General features: G+C 44.5%; 1 protein-coding gene across 1 annotated transcript; it reads left to right on the top strand.

Moving 5' to 3' along the window:
- Positions 1-10,237: 10,237 nt before the first annotated feature.
- Positions 10,238-14,705, top strand: LOC106600074 (methionine aminopeptidase 1D, mitochondrial). The gene is made up of 6 exons (XM_082973497.1): positions 10,238-10,753; positions 10,852-11,042; positions 11,338-11,436; positions 11,645-11,723; positions 11,836-11,983; positions 14,234-14,705. The coding sequence occupies exons 3-5, from the start codon at positions 11,355-11,357 to the stop codon at positions 11,933-11,935; spliced, it is 261 nt and encodes an 86-aa protein (XP_082829623.1). The 5' UTR covers positions 10,238-10,753; positions 10,852-11,042; positions 11,338-11,354; the 3' UTR covers positions 11,936-11,983; positions 14,234-14,705.
- Positions 14,706-16,201: the final 1,496 nt, after the last annotated feature.

Here is a 16,201-nt window from a genome sequence, read left to right as displayed (position 1 = left end):
GTCAAACGCTGTTTAAAATCAATCTTTATGGTATTTTTAACATAAAATTGCGATAATATTCCAACCGGACGATAGCGTATTCATTCAAGGAGAAAAAGAAGGAACGGTGTGCTCGCGGGACCGAGCATATCCAATCCCTTTGTTGCCAGGCAGTCCACTCAGTAACTGAGCTCCTATTATCTGCCCATTAACAGGAGAAGGCTGAAACAACTTTCTGAAGGCTTTTGACAGCCAATGGAAGCCTTAGGAAGTGCAACGTAACCCCACAGATACTGTAGTTTCGAAAGGGAATTAGAAAGAAGAACTACAATTCTCAGATCCTCCACTTCCTGGTTAACTTTTTCTCAGGTTTTTGCCTGCCATATGAGTTCTGTTATACTCACAGACACCATTCAAACAGTTTTAGAAACTTCAAAGTGTTTTCTGTCCAAATATACTAACAATATGCATATATACTAATAATATGCATGTTTAAATTGGGTATGTTTTTCATCTGGCCGTGAAAATACTGCTCCCTAGCCCAGATAACAGATGAGGACTTACTTATGGGCCCTTCTCAACAATGCAGAGAGAAAGAAAATAGAGAAATAGTATAAAATTAAAACGCATAATAAAGGTTATAATACTGTCACGTTCTGACCTTAGTATGAGGTCATTTTTTCATAGTCGATTGGTCAGGGCGTGACGGGGGTATTTTTGTCTATGTATTTTGGGTTTTCTGTTTTCTATGTGGGTTGTCTAGATTGTCGTTCTGTTGTATTTTCTATGTTGTGGCCGGGTATGGTTTCCAATCAGAGGCAGGTGTTTTTTCGTTGTCTCTGATTGGAAGCCATACTTAGGCAGCCTGTTTTTCATGGGGTTTTGTGGATGGTTGTTTTCCTTTTCGTTGTTTGTACCTGACGGGACTGTTGTTGGTCGTTTTGTTATTTTGCTAAGTGTTTTCATTAAAAAGTAATATGAGCACTTCACACGCCGCATTTTGGTCTCCTTATTACAGAACCACCCACCATGATTGGATCAAGCGGCGTGCCCGGGTTGATATGGATACCTGGTCAGTGGAAGAATGGTGGGAAAGGAGAAACTGGACTTGGGGCCAGGTAATCGAGAGATTTCGGAACTTACCTGGAAGAAACGTTCGGGGGGGGGGCACACGAGTAGTTTGTCTGGGCAAGGGTTGAGGCCTGAGTCAACTACTCGTGCTTTTTGTAGCGAGCATGTGCCTGCCTCTCGCACTCTCTCTCTAGTGCGCCTCCGTAGCACAGTATGTCCTGTGCCTGTTCCTCGCACTCTTCCTCTAGTGCGCGTCCATAACCCGGTACGGCCAGTGCCTGCTGTGAGCACTCGGCCCTTAATGTGTCTCCCCAGTCTGGTGAGACCGATTCCTGCTCCTCGCACTCTCCCTCCAGTGCGCATTCATAACCCGGTACAGCCAGTGCCTGCTGTGAGCACTCGGCCCTTAGTGCGTCTCCCCAGTCCGGTGAGACCGATTCCTGCTCCTCGTAAAAAGCCTCCAGTATGCATCCATAACCCGGTACGGCCAGTGCCTGCTGTGAGCACTCGGCCCTTAGTGCGTCTCCCCAGTCCAGTGAGACCGATTCCTGCTCCTTGTAAAAAGCCTCCAGTGATAGTCGAGGGTCCGACGCCCGTAAGGATGATCATTGGCGAGGAACCTATTGAAATGATCCATGACATGGAGCCAGTAGCAACGATCATAACTCCGGAACCGATGATGACGCCTCCTAGTCCAGAGCCTCCGGCGACGCTGTTCCGTCCGGAGCCTCCGGCGACGCTTCTCAGCCCGGAGCCTCCGGCGACGCTCCTCAACCCGGAGCCTCCAGCGACGCTTCCCAGTCCGGGGCCTCCAGCGACGCCTCGCAGCCCAGAGCCTTCAGCGGCAGTCTGCAACCCAGAGCCTTCAGCGGCGGTCTGCAGCCCAGAGCCTTCAGCGGCGGTCTGCAGCCCAGAGCCTTCAGCGGCGGTCTGCAGCCCAGAGCCTTCAGCGGCGGTCTGCAGCCCAGAGCCTTCAGCGGCGGTCTGCAGCCAAGAGCCTTCAGCGGCGGTCTGCAGCCAAGAGCCTTCAGCGGCGGTCTGCAGCCCAGAGCCTTCAGCGGCGGTCTGCAGCCCAGAGCCTTCAGCGGCGGTCTGCAGCCCAGAGCCTTCAGCGGCGGTCTGCAGCAGCGGTCTGCAGCCCAGAGCCTTCAGCGGCGGTCTGCAGCCCAGATCCTCCAGCGGCGGCTTGGAGGTCTGAACCTCCAGTAGTGGTCTACAGCACAGTGATTCCGGTAAGGATCTACAATCCGATTTCGCCAATAATGATCTACAGGCTTGTGTTACAGAAGCAGAGGAATCTATGGGCGGAATGGAGGTTTCGCCCTGAGCCAGAGCCACCTCCGTTGCTGGAGGATCGGGAGAAGAGGAAGGTTCTGGGTGTTGCATATGAGCCGCCATAGACTGTTGTCACCCTCCCTTCCCTCCCTTTGTGTTTGGGGTTGTTTTTTTTTGTTTTTTTTTTTAGGTGCAGTCGGAGTCTGCACCTTTGGGGGGGGGGGTACTGTCACATTCTGACCTTAGTATGAGGTCATTTTTCCATAGTAGATTGGTCAGGGCGTGACAGGGGGGTGTTTTTGTCTTTTGGGTTTTCTGTTTTCTATGTGGGTTGTCTAGATTGTCATTCTATGTTGTATTTTCTATGTTGTGGCCAGGTATGGTTTCCAATCAGAGGCAGGTGTTTTTTCGTTGTCTCTGATTGGAAGCCATACTTCGGCAGCCTATTTTTCATGGGGTTTTGTGGATGGTTGTTTTCCATTTCGTTGTTTGTACCTGACGGGACTGTTGTTGGTCGTTTTGCTAAGTGTTTTCATTAAAAAGTAATATGAGCACTTCACACGCCCCATTTTGGTCTCTTTCAGACGACCCTTATTACAAATACACAATGAGTAACGAAAACTTGGCTATATCCAAGAAGTACCAGTACCGAGTTCAGCCACCCAAGCCATGGCTTGTTCTCTGTGCTACCGTCAGGCAAGCAGTATTAGAGCATCAAGTCTCAGACCAACAGGCAATTAGACTGTCGAATTGCTAATCAATGGCCACCCGGAGTCCTGGATTATCTGTATATCTGTAGACTATATCCCACCATATACACTGCTGCTACTATCCTTTAACCCTGCGTACATGTGAATATCTACATCAATTACCACCTATCCCTGCATATTGTTATGGTATTGGTACACCTTGTACACTGAGTATACAAAACATTAAGAACACCTGCTCTTTCCATCACTTAGACTAACTAGGTGAATCCAGGTGAAAGCTATGATCCCTTATTGATGTCACTTGTAAATCCACTTAGATCAGTGTAGGTGAAGGGGAGACAAGTTAAAGAAGGATTTTTAAGCCTTGAGACAATTGAGACACGGCTTATACCATTCAGAATGTGAATTGGAAAGACAAAAGATTTAAGTGCCTTTGAACAGGGTATGATAGTAGGTGCCAGGCGCACCGGTTTGTGTGAAGAACTGCAACGCTGCTGGGTTTTTCACGCTCAACAGTTTCCAGTGTGTATCAAGAATGGTCAACCACCCAAAGAACATCCGGCTATTCATTGGAGTCAACATGGGCCAGCATTCCTGTGGAACACTTTCGACATCTTATAGAGTCCCTGCCCCGACAAATTAAGGCTGTTCTGAGGGCAAAATGGAGAGGTCCAACTCAATATGAGGAAGGTGTTCCTAATGTTCGGTATTGCGTCATTCTTGTGTTTTATTTCTCATGTTTTTGTCGTTTTTTTTTCTTCTTCTAACGCTGCATCATTGGGAAAGAGCTTGTAAGTAAACATTTCACTGTAAGGTCAACACCGGTTGTATTCGGAGCATGTGATAAATCAAATTTGATTTGATGAATAAAAGATTAATTGGTTGCTCCTTGATAATACAACAGATGAGTACACCCTACTGGACAAAAAGCTTACAACTGCTGGCATTTACAGGTGGTCTCCAAGTACTAACCAGGCCTGCTTAGCTGAGATCAGACATATTCAGGCTGGTGTGGTCGTAAACAGGGTCGATGGGACGGATTAATGCAAGGGCTTACCGGGGCTGAAGACCCTGGGCACAGGCTCATGTGTGGCCCAAGAGGCAGCAAAACATTTTGTTTTTTAATTAAGGAAATATATACTGTATATATTATACACTGCTCAAAAAAATAAAGGGAACACTAAAATAACACATCCTAGATCTGAATGAATGAAATAATCTTATTAAATACTTTTTTCTTTACATAGTTGAATGTGCTGACAACAAAATCACACAAAAAGAATCAATGGAAATCCAATTTATCAACCCATGGAGGTCTGGATTTGGAGTCACACTCAAAATGAAAGTGGAAAACCACACTACAGGCTGATCCAACTTTGATATAATGTCCTTAAAACAAGTCAAAATGAGGCTCAGTAGTGTGTGTGGCCTCCACGTGCCTGTATGACCTCCCTACAACGCCTGGGCATGCTCCTGATGAGGTGGCGGATGGTCTCCTAAGGGACCTCCTCCCAGACCTGGACTAAAGCATCCGCCAACTCCTGGACAGTCTGTGGTGCAACGTGGCGTTGGTGGATGGAACGAGACATGATGTCCCAGATGTGCCCAATTGGATTCAGGTCTGGGGAACGGGCGGGCCAGTCCATAGCATCAATGCCTTCCTCTTGCAGGAACTGCTGACACACTCCAGCCACATGAGGTCTAGCATTGTCTTGCATTAGGAGGAACCCAGGGCCAACCGCACCAGCATATGGTCTCACAAGGGGTCTGAGGATCTCATCTCGGTACCTAATGGCAGTCAGGCTACCTCTGGCGAGCACATGGAGGGCTGTGCGGCCCCCCAAAGAAATGCCACCCCAAACCATGACTGACCCACCGCCAAACCGGTCATGCTGGAGGATGTTGCAGGCAGCAGAACGTTCTCCACGGCGTCTCCAGACTCTGTCATGTCTGTCACATGTGCTCAGTGTGAACCTGCTTTCATCTGTGAAGAGCACAGGGTGCCAGTGGCGAATTTGCCAATCTTGATGTTCTCTGGCAAATGCCAAATGTCCTGCACGGTGTTGGGCTGTAAGCACAACCCCCACCTGTGGACGTCGGGCCCTCATACCACCCTCATGGAGTCTGTTTCTGACCGTTTGAGCAGACACATGCACATTTGTGGCCTGCTGGAGGTCATTTTGCAGGGCTCTGGCAGTGCTCCTCCTGCTCCTCCTTGCACAAAGGCGGAGGTAGCGGTCCTGCTGCTGGGTTGTTGCCCTCCTACGGCCTCCTCCACGTCTCCTGATATACTGGCCTGTCTCCTGGTAGCGCCTCCATGCTCTGGACACTACGCTGACAGACACAGCAAACCTTCTTGCCACAGCTCGCATTGATGTGCCATCCTGGATGAGCTGCACTACCTGAGCCACTTGTGTGGATTGTAGACACCGTCTCATGCTACCACTAGAGTGAAAGCACCGCCAGCATTCAAAAGTGACCAAAACATCAGCCAGGAAGCATAGGAACTGAGAAGTGGTCTGTGGTCACCACCTGCAGAACCATTCCTTTATTGGGGGTGTCTTGCTAATTGCCTATAATTTCCACCTGTTGTTTATTCCATTTGCACAACAGCATGTGAAATTTATTGTCAATCAGTGTTGCTTCCTAAGTGGACAGTTTGATTTCACAGAAGTGTGATTGACTTGGAGTTACATTGTGTTGTTTAAGTGTTCCCTTTATTTTTTTGAGCAGTGTATATACAGTATACATGTATATATTTTTTTTTACTGCAACCGCCAACCACAGGAAGACTCACTCACAATGAGTGTAGACAGCCTGCTGCTGCTGCTCTGCTAATCATCAGATGAGGGGAGGAGATTAGTTAGGCGGTCCACATGGGTAACTGGGGGGCGCTGCCTTGATTGGGTAACAGATTTTTTTTTTAACTGCATAATAATTAAATGTGACTCGTCAATTGTGTGACTCAGGGGCTGGGCCCAAGAGTAAAAAAATAAACGCTATTTTTTTTAAATCCAACAACAGGATCCCGCTCTCAATTTTATAAATATACCAGAGAGGATAATTTAGCCACAGATGATCAAAGGTTTATAAAACATAACAATGGATTAGGATTTATCCCAAGTATATACAGGTATCTGCCAAAATTAAGGAAACACCAACATAAAGAATTTTAAAACGGTGTTGCGCCGACACAAGCTGCTAGAACAGCTTTAATGCTCCTTGGCATAGATTCTACAAGTGGACCTAAACCATGCCAGGAGAATGCACCCCACACCATAACATATACTTTTTATCCCTTGTTTACTCAAGTGTTTCCTTTATTTTGGCAGTTACATGTATGCCTAGAGTCAGGAAGGCCACAGTTTGGGCAGTATGCATGCCAAATATAGGGTACAGCTTGTTGCTTCTGGCCATAGACATATAATCCATTGTAAGGTTTTGTAACCTCTTACCCTGGCAATTTCACTGTTAAACTCGTGGGTACACTAGCAAAGTATGTGTCACGTCCTGACCAGTATAAGGTTTACTTGTTATTGTAGTTTGGTCAGGACGTGGCAGAGGGTATTTTGTTTATGTGGTTCGGGGTGGTGATTTATTTAGTAGGGTGTTGGTTTAGTTAGTTCCGGGTTTTTGGGGTTATGTTCTATGTTTGTATTTCTATGTCTAGTTTATTGGGGTTAGACTCTCAATTGGAGGCAGGTGTTTTCTAGTTGCCTCTGATTGAGAGTCCTATATATGGGTATGTGTTTGGTTTAGTGTTTGTGGGAGATTGTTCTTGGATTGCTGTGGTGCCTTCAAGACTGTTATTTTGGCGTTCATCGGTTTGTTATTTTTGTATGTGTTTGTTTGGTTTTTTCCTTCTTTACCCCCCAATAAAGAAGATGCGTATACATGTCCCTGCTGCGTTTTGGTCCTCTCCTTACGACAACCGTGACAGTATGCCCGTCCTGACTTCAATGGGAACTGCCATCTATGAATTATATTTCTATGGTTGGTTGCAGATGTCTGTTTGGCTTTTGCAGAAAAAAAAACCCAGTACATTTTGCAAAGCAAATGCCTACTGCTGAAAAGAGAAGCCTAATCTGTCTGTAAAACCAATAAAAACTATTTTTTCTCTATCTCCCAATTTGTAGGTCAAAGTAGCTCATGTTGAGATTGGCTATTGCCAATACGAGGGGCCTATGATTTCTTAATCCGGCCCTGGCCGTAAACCAAGAAGTATGCTTTGGTACACTATAAAAAGGTGATGATGAAGCTCGGAAAATATTGTATTTTCTTCTTATGACATTTAACATTTGATTGTTTAATAAATTCACTTCGACTGGGACATGGACTGAGAAATGGGACATTTCCTAAAGAAAATATGTGTGCTTGCTTGTCTTGTACAGAGTTTTATGTTGATTGAATCTATGCAAATCCAATCCATGAGGGGCCTCTGGCTTTCTCATCCAATGGATTTTGAGAAAGAGACGAGGCCCATGGATGAGGTGGGGGTAAGGAAAAAAAGGATAAAAGTGGAACATATAAGTAAATAAAGAATGGTGGATCACACAGAACTTTTGGAAGAGCTACCGAAGGAAATTGAACATGACAAGAGTGAGGATGAATTAACTGCGGTGGCAGGTGCAGTTTTTTGGAAAGAATGGATCCTTGCCTTCTGGCTGATCCATATGTGGTGTCAGATTGGGTAAAGAAGAGATTGGGGAATGTTGGGTCCGTGAAAGTGACTCGAAGTGGAATCGTGTAGATTTTTTGCGTTTTTGTCATCCAGAGGAAGTGGGAGCAGGGCGCCATTGGAAGGAGTGATAACTGGAATGGCGTTGGGTTGAGGATCAACTGAAGTTGAAGATTCCCTGTGACGATTGTCTGTGACGCTCGTCATTTGGTGCGACGCACACCCAGTAGAGAGCGTGGTGAAACAGAGAATACATACTGAGTTTTGATGAAGTCAGGATTTGTCAGTTATCCCGTGATACTTTTTGTCCCAAATACATTACAATGTTTAAGGTGTCAAGCGTATGGTCATGTGGCAGCAGTGTGTATGAGGGAGATTCCTAGATGTGAGAAGTGTGCAGACGTGACAAAGGAATGTGTAGTTTCGGTGGAAAAAGTTGTACTTGGGTGGACAAGACTTTACTGCAGAAGTACCTTTTTTGTTTTGTTTTTATTTAATTTACATCCTCAAGCTCGGGGGCAAAGGTCAAGTCATGCATCCTCCGAAACATGATCCGCCAAACCGCGCTTTTTAACACCCGCTCACTTAATCCGGAAGCCAGTTGAACCAATAGGCCCCTTTCAACTGACGACCCGGGTCAGCCTGCAGGTGCCCGACCCACCACAAGGAGTCCCTAGAGGACGATGAGCAAAGTAAAGCACCCGGACGACACTGGGCCAATTGTGCACCGTCCGATGGGACTCCCAGTCACAGCCGGTATTGGCATAGCCTGGTATCGAACCCCAGGCTGTAGTGACACCGCAACACTGCGATGCAGTCTTAGACTGCTGCGCCACTCAGGTGGCCCCTGCAGAAGTATCTTAAATCATCCTAGCACTTCCTGGCGTGGAGAAGTATCAAATGAGGCCAAAGTAGTGGAATGATGTTGAGGTTTTAATGGGTGCAAGTATGGTTGGCAGGGCAATTTTTTTGTAATGAATTCAAACTACGGAACAGTAGGCTGATACAGAAGGTGGCGACATGCACCAATACATTTTAGCTGTGTTCGAATACTCATACTAACCTTACTATTTGTGACGTGAATTGAATATATAGTATGCTTATTGGTCATAGTACAGATATAGTTAGTATGCCAAAAGTTCCCGGATGTCGCACTAAATTCTCCAAAATATGATGTATACACGCAGAGGACAATATTTCCGTACTTTAGGGCCCATAATGCAATTCTTCAGGAAATGGGCGGGGCTGGCTTCACATCGTTTCCAGATTTGAATGAAATGGCGGAAATATGCAGTCGAAGTACGAGAGCGGATACAAATTCATTGCTTTATCAACTAATTATGACAAATGTTAACAAATGTAATAAAGTAATGACTTTTCAAATAAGTTACTTTATACAGTTATGTTGGCTGACAATTTGTTAGCTACCCTGTCCTTACGAACCACATAGCGTATCATTACAGCAGTATGTTGTTAGCTACCTACCTAACGTTAGTTGACTACTTATACATTACATTTGCCAGTATATTAACTACATGCTAACTAACTACCCAACGTTTATTGACTTGATTATTCCCGCCATTGTTAGCTTAGCTGGACATTCGGGTGCTTTCCTAAATTCGCTCTGGCTATCTACTCCGATTTCAGAGCACTCTCGTCGGAGTACCAGAGCGCAGAATAATGAATATATGAGCGCTCAACACCTGTTGAATATGTCCGGTGTCAGTGAACGTCGGCAAAAAAAAGCGTAATTAAATTGTTGCCAGCAGCACCATTAGTCACCAACGCTCTGAACAACATGAAAACTTCCTAACCACTGGTATCCAGCTCTTCTGGGGCAAGTAAAATGGTCAGAGTGGTCTCATTTGTGTCTGGAAGTAGCTAGCCAACGTTAGCTTGGGTGCTTCATTGCCTTTGTATGGTCATCGCTCAAATCAACCCTACTCTTCGGCCCAAGCGTCCAGTGAGTGCTCCTTTACAAAAGGACAATCTGGCAACGCTCTGCATTTACGAGCACACTGGCACTCCAGATTGAATTTAAGAACACACCGACGTCGTAAAATGTCGTTGTCATTAAGTGTTGAGTAGTAGCAGTTGAAATGGAAGATCCCCGGTGTCCGTTTGATGAGATTTAACGTTAGTATGCTTTTTGGTCATAGTATGGATATACTAGTTAGTATGTCGCACTAAAATACAAACAGTGGACACTATTTTCGTGCTTTTACGGCGCATAGTGCAATTATGCGAGCTACTTCCAGACACAAATGAGAGAACACCCCACTCTGACCATTTTACTCGCCCTAGCAGAGCTGGTTTATCAGAGCGTTGGTGACTGCTACTGGCAACATTTTAATTAAGCATTTTTGCCGAAGTTTACCGACACCGGCCATATTCAAATGGTGTTGTGCGTTGGTAAATTCATCCGTTATTCTGCGTTTCGGCACACTCAGATGAGAATGGTCTAAAATTGGAGTAGATAGCCAGAGTCATTTTAAGAACACACGCGAAGTCGTAAAATGTCTAACGTTACCTAGTAATTTGTTACGCTAACAAGCTAGCAAGAGGTTGCATAGCAACAACATCAACTTCCGACGAAGCGCTAGGACGCTCAACTGAAAGGATACCGTACGTTTACAGTGTACTAAAATGAACTAATAGTATGTAGTTTATACTCATTAAATATGTAGTATGGGTATTCGAACACAGCTACTGTGCCGCCCCAGCCTCCCACCTACTGTGCTAGTGGGGGGCGACCCGTAGACCTTGTCCTTCGCCCCCGCCTTTCGGGCACGGGTTTTCTCTGGTGCATAGCAGGCGGAAGCGACACTGTGCTAACTAGCAAGCTAACACACGGCAAACTAACATTAGTCGCCCCATGTTCCCGCCTGCTGTGCTAGCGGGAGGTGGGAGCGACAGATAGACATGCCTTCCTGACTGGCCAGAGTACATAGAGATCAAAGACCAGGAGTAGATCCAGGGCCTGACGAGAGCCTGCCAGCTAGCAAGACAAATACTGTTGCTGGCCGGACGCAGTCTTAAGGTGTGCCTGTGTTATAGTGAGATAGAGTAAGAGAGTGTGCCATTTTGTTTTCTGACATTCCAAGTTAATAACATCATTGTTTTCACCTCTGACCCCAGGTTGGCATGACGACAGATGAGAGATTTCATCGTCCACCAGGAGACGATTCGTCACAACGCATACCCTTCCCCTCCTGAGATATAGGGGTTCCCCCAAATCAGTCTGCACCTCGGTCAATAACGTGGTCTGCCATGGCATACCTGACACCCGGCAACTACAAGATGGAGACATTATCAACGTTGACGTGACCGTGAGTTTTATCCCCCTTCATGCACACACGCATGCACAATCCACATTCCTGATCCCCCTCCCCCATTCATCAGGTCTATCTGGAGGGTTACCATGGTTCCTGATAGGCTGTGTGGATGAGGTTGGGCAAAAGCTAGCAGAGACAGCCAGGAAGTGTAGAGATGAGGCTATCACTGCCAGTAAACCTGGGGCTCCACTGTGTGTTATAGGAAACACTATCAGATACACACACACACACACACACACACAGGATACCTCTGTTGTTTTGTGTAATCTACTGTCCCTCTCTTCTACAGTGGTATAACCCACTCCAATGGTTTCCATGCCATGTCCCTACTTTATTGGACATGGCATAGGCTCCTACTTCCATGGCCACCCAGACATCTTGCACCACGGTAACTACAACACAGCAACAGTTTTCTGTGGTTCACCTACTGTATGTTGGACAAATCCTAAATATCTTTTTCATTTGACAGCTAATGACAATGATATGACCATGGGTGAAGGGATGTCTTTCACTATGGGTCAGTCACATTTCCTATGTATATCAGTGTGTATTGATGTCAACTTAAGTGTGTGTTAATGTTGCATCTGTGTATGCAGAGCCTATATTGATGGAGGGATCGTTAGAGTTGAGAATCCTGAAGGACAAGTGGACAGCGGTGTCTAGTGACGACAAGAGGTAGGCCACTTACAGCCCACATAGGGCTGAGAGTTACGCCCTAAAAGGCTGGAGAGTTACAGCCTACAAAGTGCCACTGATATCCTTGTAACCTGTGTGCGCGTGTCTTTAGGTTGTCCCAGTTTGAACACACGGTAGTCATCACCTCTGGTGGAGTGGATATTCTCACCAAACTACCTGAGGAGGACGAGCCGATGCCAATTGAAGTTTAATCACTGTTCTCTGCTCAACAACCCTGTCACATCCACATCTATGAAGAGGTAAAGCACCAAACTGACCCAGGACCAGGACTTAGCACCACAGAGAGGATAGGAAACTGGGCATAGATATGACTCAAATGAGACTGCACTAGTGCATTATTTTGTATGTCTGCTGTGTAGAAAAATAAGTTATATTATTTAAATAAAATGTTTGTTCACTTTCAATTAGAAAACCAGATCTGTCTGAATAAATTATTTCATTAATTCCAATTCTACAAAATATCCTAATTGACATTTCACTTTTTTGTCTGACGAAATATTTGGAAACAATATGTGGTCAATGTTGCTATAATTTATTTGGACTAGGGACTTTTAGATTCATAAAATCCAATTGATTACAATCAGAGGAGCTCATTATTTTCTATGACTGACGTCATCACAAGAGTATCTTGTGTTAACGTTGTTAGGACTGCAAGGTTTGCGGAGTATTGTACGTCTACTGGGCTGATTATGTCATGACGTGATGTTATTGAAGCTGTGTTTGGCTTCATAATTCATTCTGATCCTATTAATAATCTCTAATGACATCAACCTCCAGCTCTACATTGTTAGCGACTTATTTTGTACTCGCTCTTGTCCAATTAGAAACCGCGTTCTATTTATATCACTGAGGAGACTGATTCTACTGAAGCGATGTATTTTAATGGGATCGGGTAGGATTTTGTCAATCAAGGCCTTTTTCTACTTACCCAGAGTCCGATGAAGTCATAGGTACTACAGTAGCGTTAGCGGAAATGCTAACTAGCATTAGCGCAATGACTGAAAGTCTAGCTGTTCCCATAGACTGCCAGTCATTGCGCAGACGCTAGTTAGTAACTTCCTTCAAACTGCACGCAGAGACATCAAAATGGTATCCATGAGTTCATCTGACTCTGGGTAAGTAGAGAAAGGGCTTGATTTCCAAAATCTCGCACTATCCCTTTAAAAACCTCTTCAGGATCTTACCCTTAAAAAAAAAAAAAAAACTAAAATGACATACCCAAATCTAACTGCCTGTAGCTCAGGACCTGAAGCAAGGATATGCATATTCTTGATACCATTTGAAAGGAAACACTTTGAAGTTTGTGGACATGTGAAATTAATATAGGAGAATATAACACATTAGATCTGTTCCATCATCTTTGAAATGCAAGAGAAAGGCCATATAATCAGAGAGGAGTTTAGGCACAATTTAGATTTTGGCCACCAGATGGCAGCTGTGTGTGTGCAAAGTTTCAGTCTGCTGGGAGTTTCTCCAAATGAGCTGAATTCATCAATTGATACATCTTCAAGTACATAACTATAGGGAACATATAACATGCTATGGTAATAAGAAATTACAGTTTAAACCCTCCCAGGAATGTCATACATGATGGATAATTAGCTTCCCTACAGAAAAGACACTAACCTTCACACATCTAGATGAGTGGGTGTGTGGCCAGAGACAACAGGGGTTCAAACTGTAGTTCCTACATTTGAATATAAAAATGGATTTATCAAACAAAACTATGCTACTTTTTATCTCTGGGACCCTCAGGATGACAAATCAGAGCAAGATTACTCAATGGAAGTACATTATTTACCTTCAGAGGTGAATGTATCAAACCAATTGCCATGGTAAAAGCATTTTGTTGTTGCGCACTCTCCTCAAACTATAGCATGGTATATTTTCACTGTAATAGCAACTGTAAATTGGACAGTGCAGTTAGATTAACAATCATTTTAAGCTTTCTGCCCATATAAGACATGTCTATGTCCCCGGACAGTTGGCTGTTACTTACGTCATTCTAGTCACATTAGCGCACATTAACAACAACTGTCCCGGTTTAGGGACACCAATCCCGTAGAGGATAAATTCCATAGGCTACGTTCTTCCTTTCTGTACCATATGGCACATTTGTTAGACAATATTGAATCTCAACAACGTTAATCTCAAACGTGTAGGAATTCATTGAAATAAACTAGTCAAACTTCATCTGCTACATTAAAAGCCCAAATCAGTCATATTTTTGCCAGGTGAAAGCAGAGTCCACATACAGCTTTTCCCTTTTGCACGTTTTCAGTATCTTTGGTCCTGTATATATCAGTAAATTTACCCCACATCATCTGTAGGATTAGATTGCTGATGTAGTACTGGGTTCAGCTGGGAGAGTGCCACAGTCAAATGAGTACCAAGAGTAGTTACTGTAAAATGATAGGGCGCTTGTGTTCGGAGGCATAAAGTCCCGCTCTTTGCTTATCTCTGTAATCCTGTGATTCTGGGGGCCCCAGTGCACCGCTGTTGGTCGAGGAGAGCTGCTGGACCGAGGGGAGTCACAGGGGGTCTCCTGCTGTCCTGGTGGCATCTGCCCGTTTCTCCACAGCTTCTTCAACTTAGCGCGGCGGTTCTGGAACCAGATCTTCACCTGGGAGAGGAGTAGACATGCAGAAGTATAGGTAATGTTTGAAATTCCCATCATATATACAAGTGCACTGCTACCTCCAGTCAAGTACCTTACATCTCCAGCAAGGATATTACACTTATATACAGTGCACTTACAGTTGAGGTCGGAAATTTACATACACTTAGGTTGGAGTCATTAAAACTCATTTTTCAACCCCTCCACAAATTTCTTGTTAACAAACTAGTTTTTGCAAGTCGGTTAGGACATCGACTTTGTGCATGACACAAGTAATTTTTCCAACAATTGTTTACAGACAGATTAATTCACTGTATCACAATTCCAGTGGGTCAGAAGTTTACATACACTAAGTTGACTGTGCCTTTAAATAGCTTGGAAAATTCCAGAAAATGTCATAGCTTTAGAAGCTTCTGATAGGCTAATTGACATCATTTGAGTCAATTGGAGGTGTACCTGTGGATGTATTTCAAGGCCTACCTTCAAACTTAGTGCCTCTTTGCATGACATCATGGGAAAATCAAAAGAAATCAGCCAAGACCTCAGAAAAACAATTGGAGACCTCCACAAGTCTGGTTCATCCTTGGGAGAAATTTCCAAACGCCTGAAAGTACCACGTTCATCTGTACAAACAATAGTACGCAAGTATAAACACCATGGGACCACGCAGCAGTCATACCGCTCAGGAAGGAGATGTGTTCTGTCTCCTGGAGATTAATGTACTTTGGTGCAGAAAGTGCAAATCAATCCCAGAACAACAGCAAAGGACCTTGTGAAGATGCTGGAGGAAACAGGAACAAAAGTATCTATATCCACAGTAAAACGAGTCCTATATCGACATAACCTGAAAGGCCGCTCAACAAAAAAAAAGCCAGACTACGGTTTGCAACTGCACATGGGGACAAAGATCATACTTTTTGGGTAAATGTCCTTTGGTCTGATGAAACAAAAATAGAACTGTTTGGCCATAATGACATCGTTATGTTTGGAGGAAAAAGGGGGAGGCTTGCAAGGCGAAGAACACCATCCCAACCGTGAAGCACGGGGTTGGCGGCATCATGTTGTGGGGGTGTTTTACTGCAGGAGGGACTGGTGCACTTCACAAAATAGATGGCATCATGAGAAAGCAAAATTATGTGGATATATTGAAGCAACATCTCAAGACATCAGTCAGGAAGCTAAAGCTTGGTCGCAAATGGGTCTTCCAAGTGGACAATGACCCCACGCATACTTCCAAAGTTGTGGCAAAATGGTTTAAGGACAACAAAGTCAAGGTATTGGAGTGGCCATCACAAAGCCCTGACCTCAATCCCATAGAAAATGTGTGGGCAGGACTGAAAAAGCATGTGTGAGCAAGGAGGCCAACAAACCTGACTCAGTTACACCAGCTCTGTCAGGAGGAATGGGCCAAAATTCACCCAACTTATTGTGGGAAGCTTGTGGAAGGCTACCTGAAACGTTTGAACGAAGTTAAACAATTTAAAGGCAATGCTACCAAAGACTTATTGAGTGTATGGTAACTTCTGACCCACTGGGAATGTGATGAAAGAAATGAAAACTGAAAAATCATTTTCTCTACTATTATTCTGACATTTCACATTCTTACAATAAAGGGGTGATCCTAACTGACCTAAGACAGGGACGTTTTAAAAGGACTAAATGTCAGGAATTGTGAAAAAATGTATGTAAACTTCCGACTGAATGAAATACATTTAGCATAATGAAAAGAATACTATTTAATATCCTCCATCATGGTCAGAAAATGAACATAGCGCACCTGTGTTTGTGTGAGTCCCAGTGACGCAGCGATCTCCGCGCGTTCAGGTAGCGCCAGATACTG

This window comes from Salmo salar, chromosome 03 (genome assembly GCF_965601325.2).
Source record: "Salmo salar chromosome 03, fSalSal1, whole genome shotgun sequence".
Lineage (NCBI taxonomy): Eukaryota > Metazoa > Chordata > Actinopteri > Salmoniformes > Salmonidae > Salmo > Salmo salar.
Note: the sequence above shows the minus strand (reverse complement) of the source record. Positions and strands in the feature narration are given on the sequence as shown.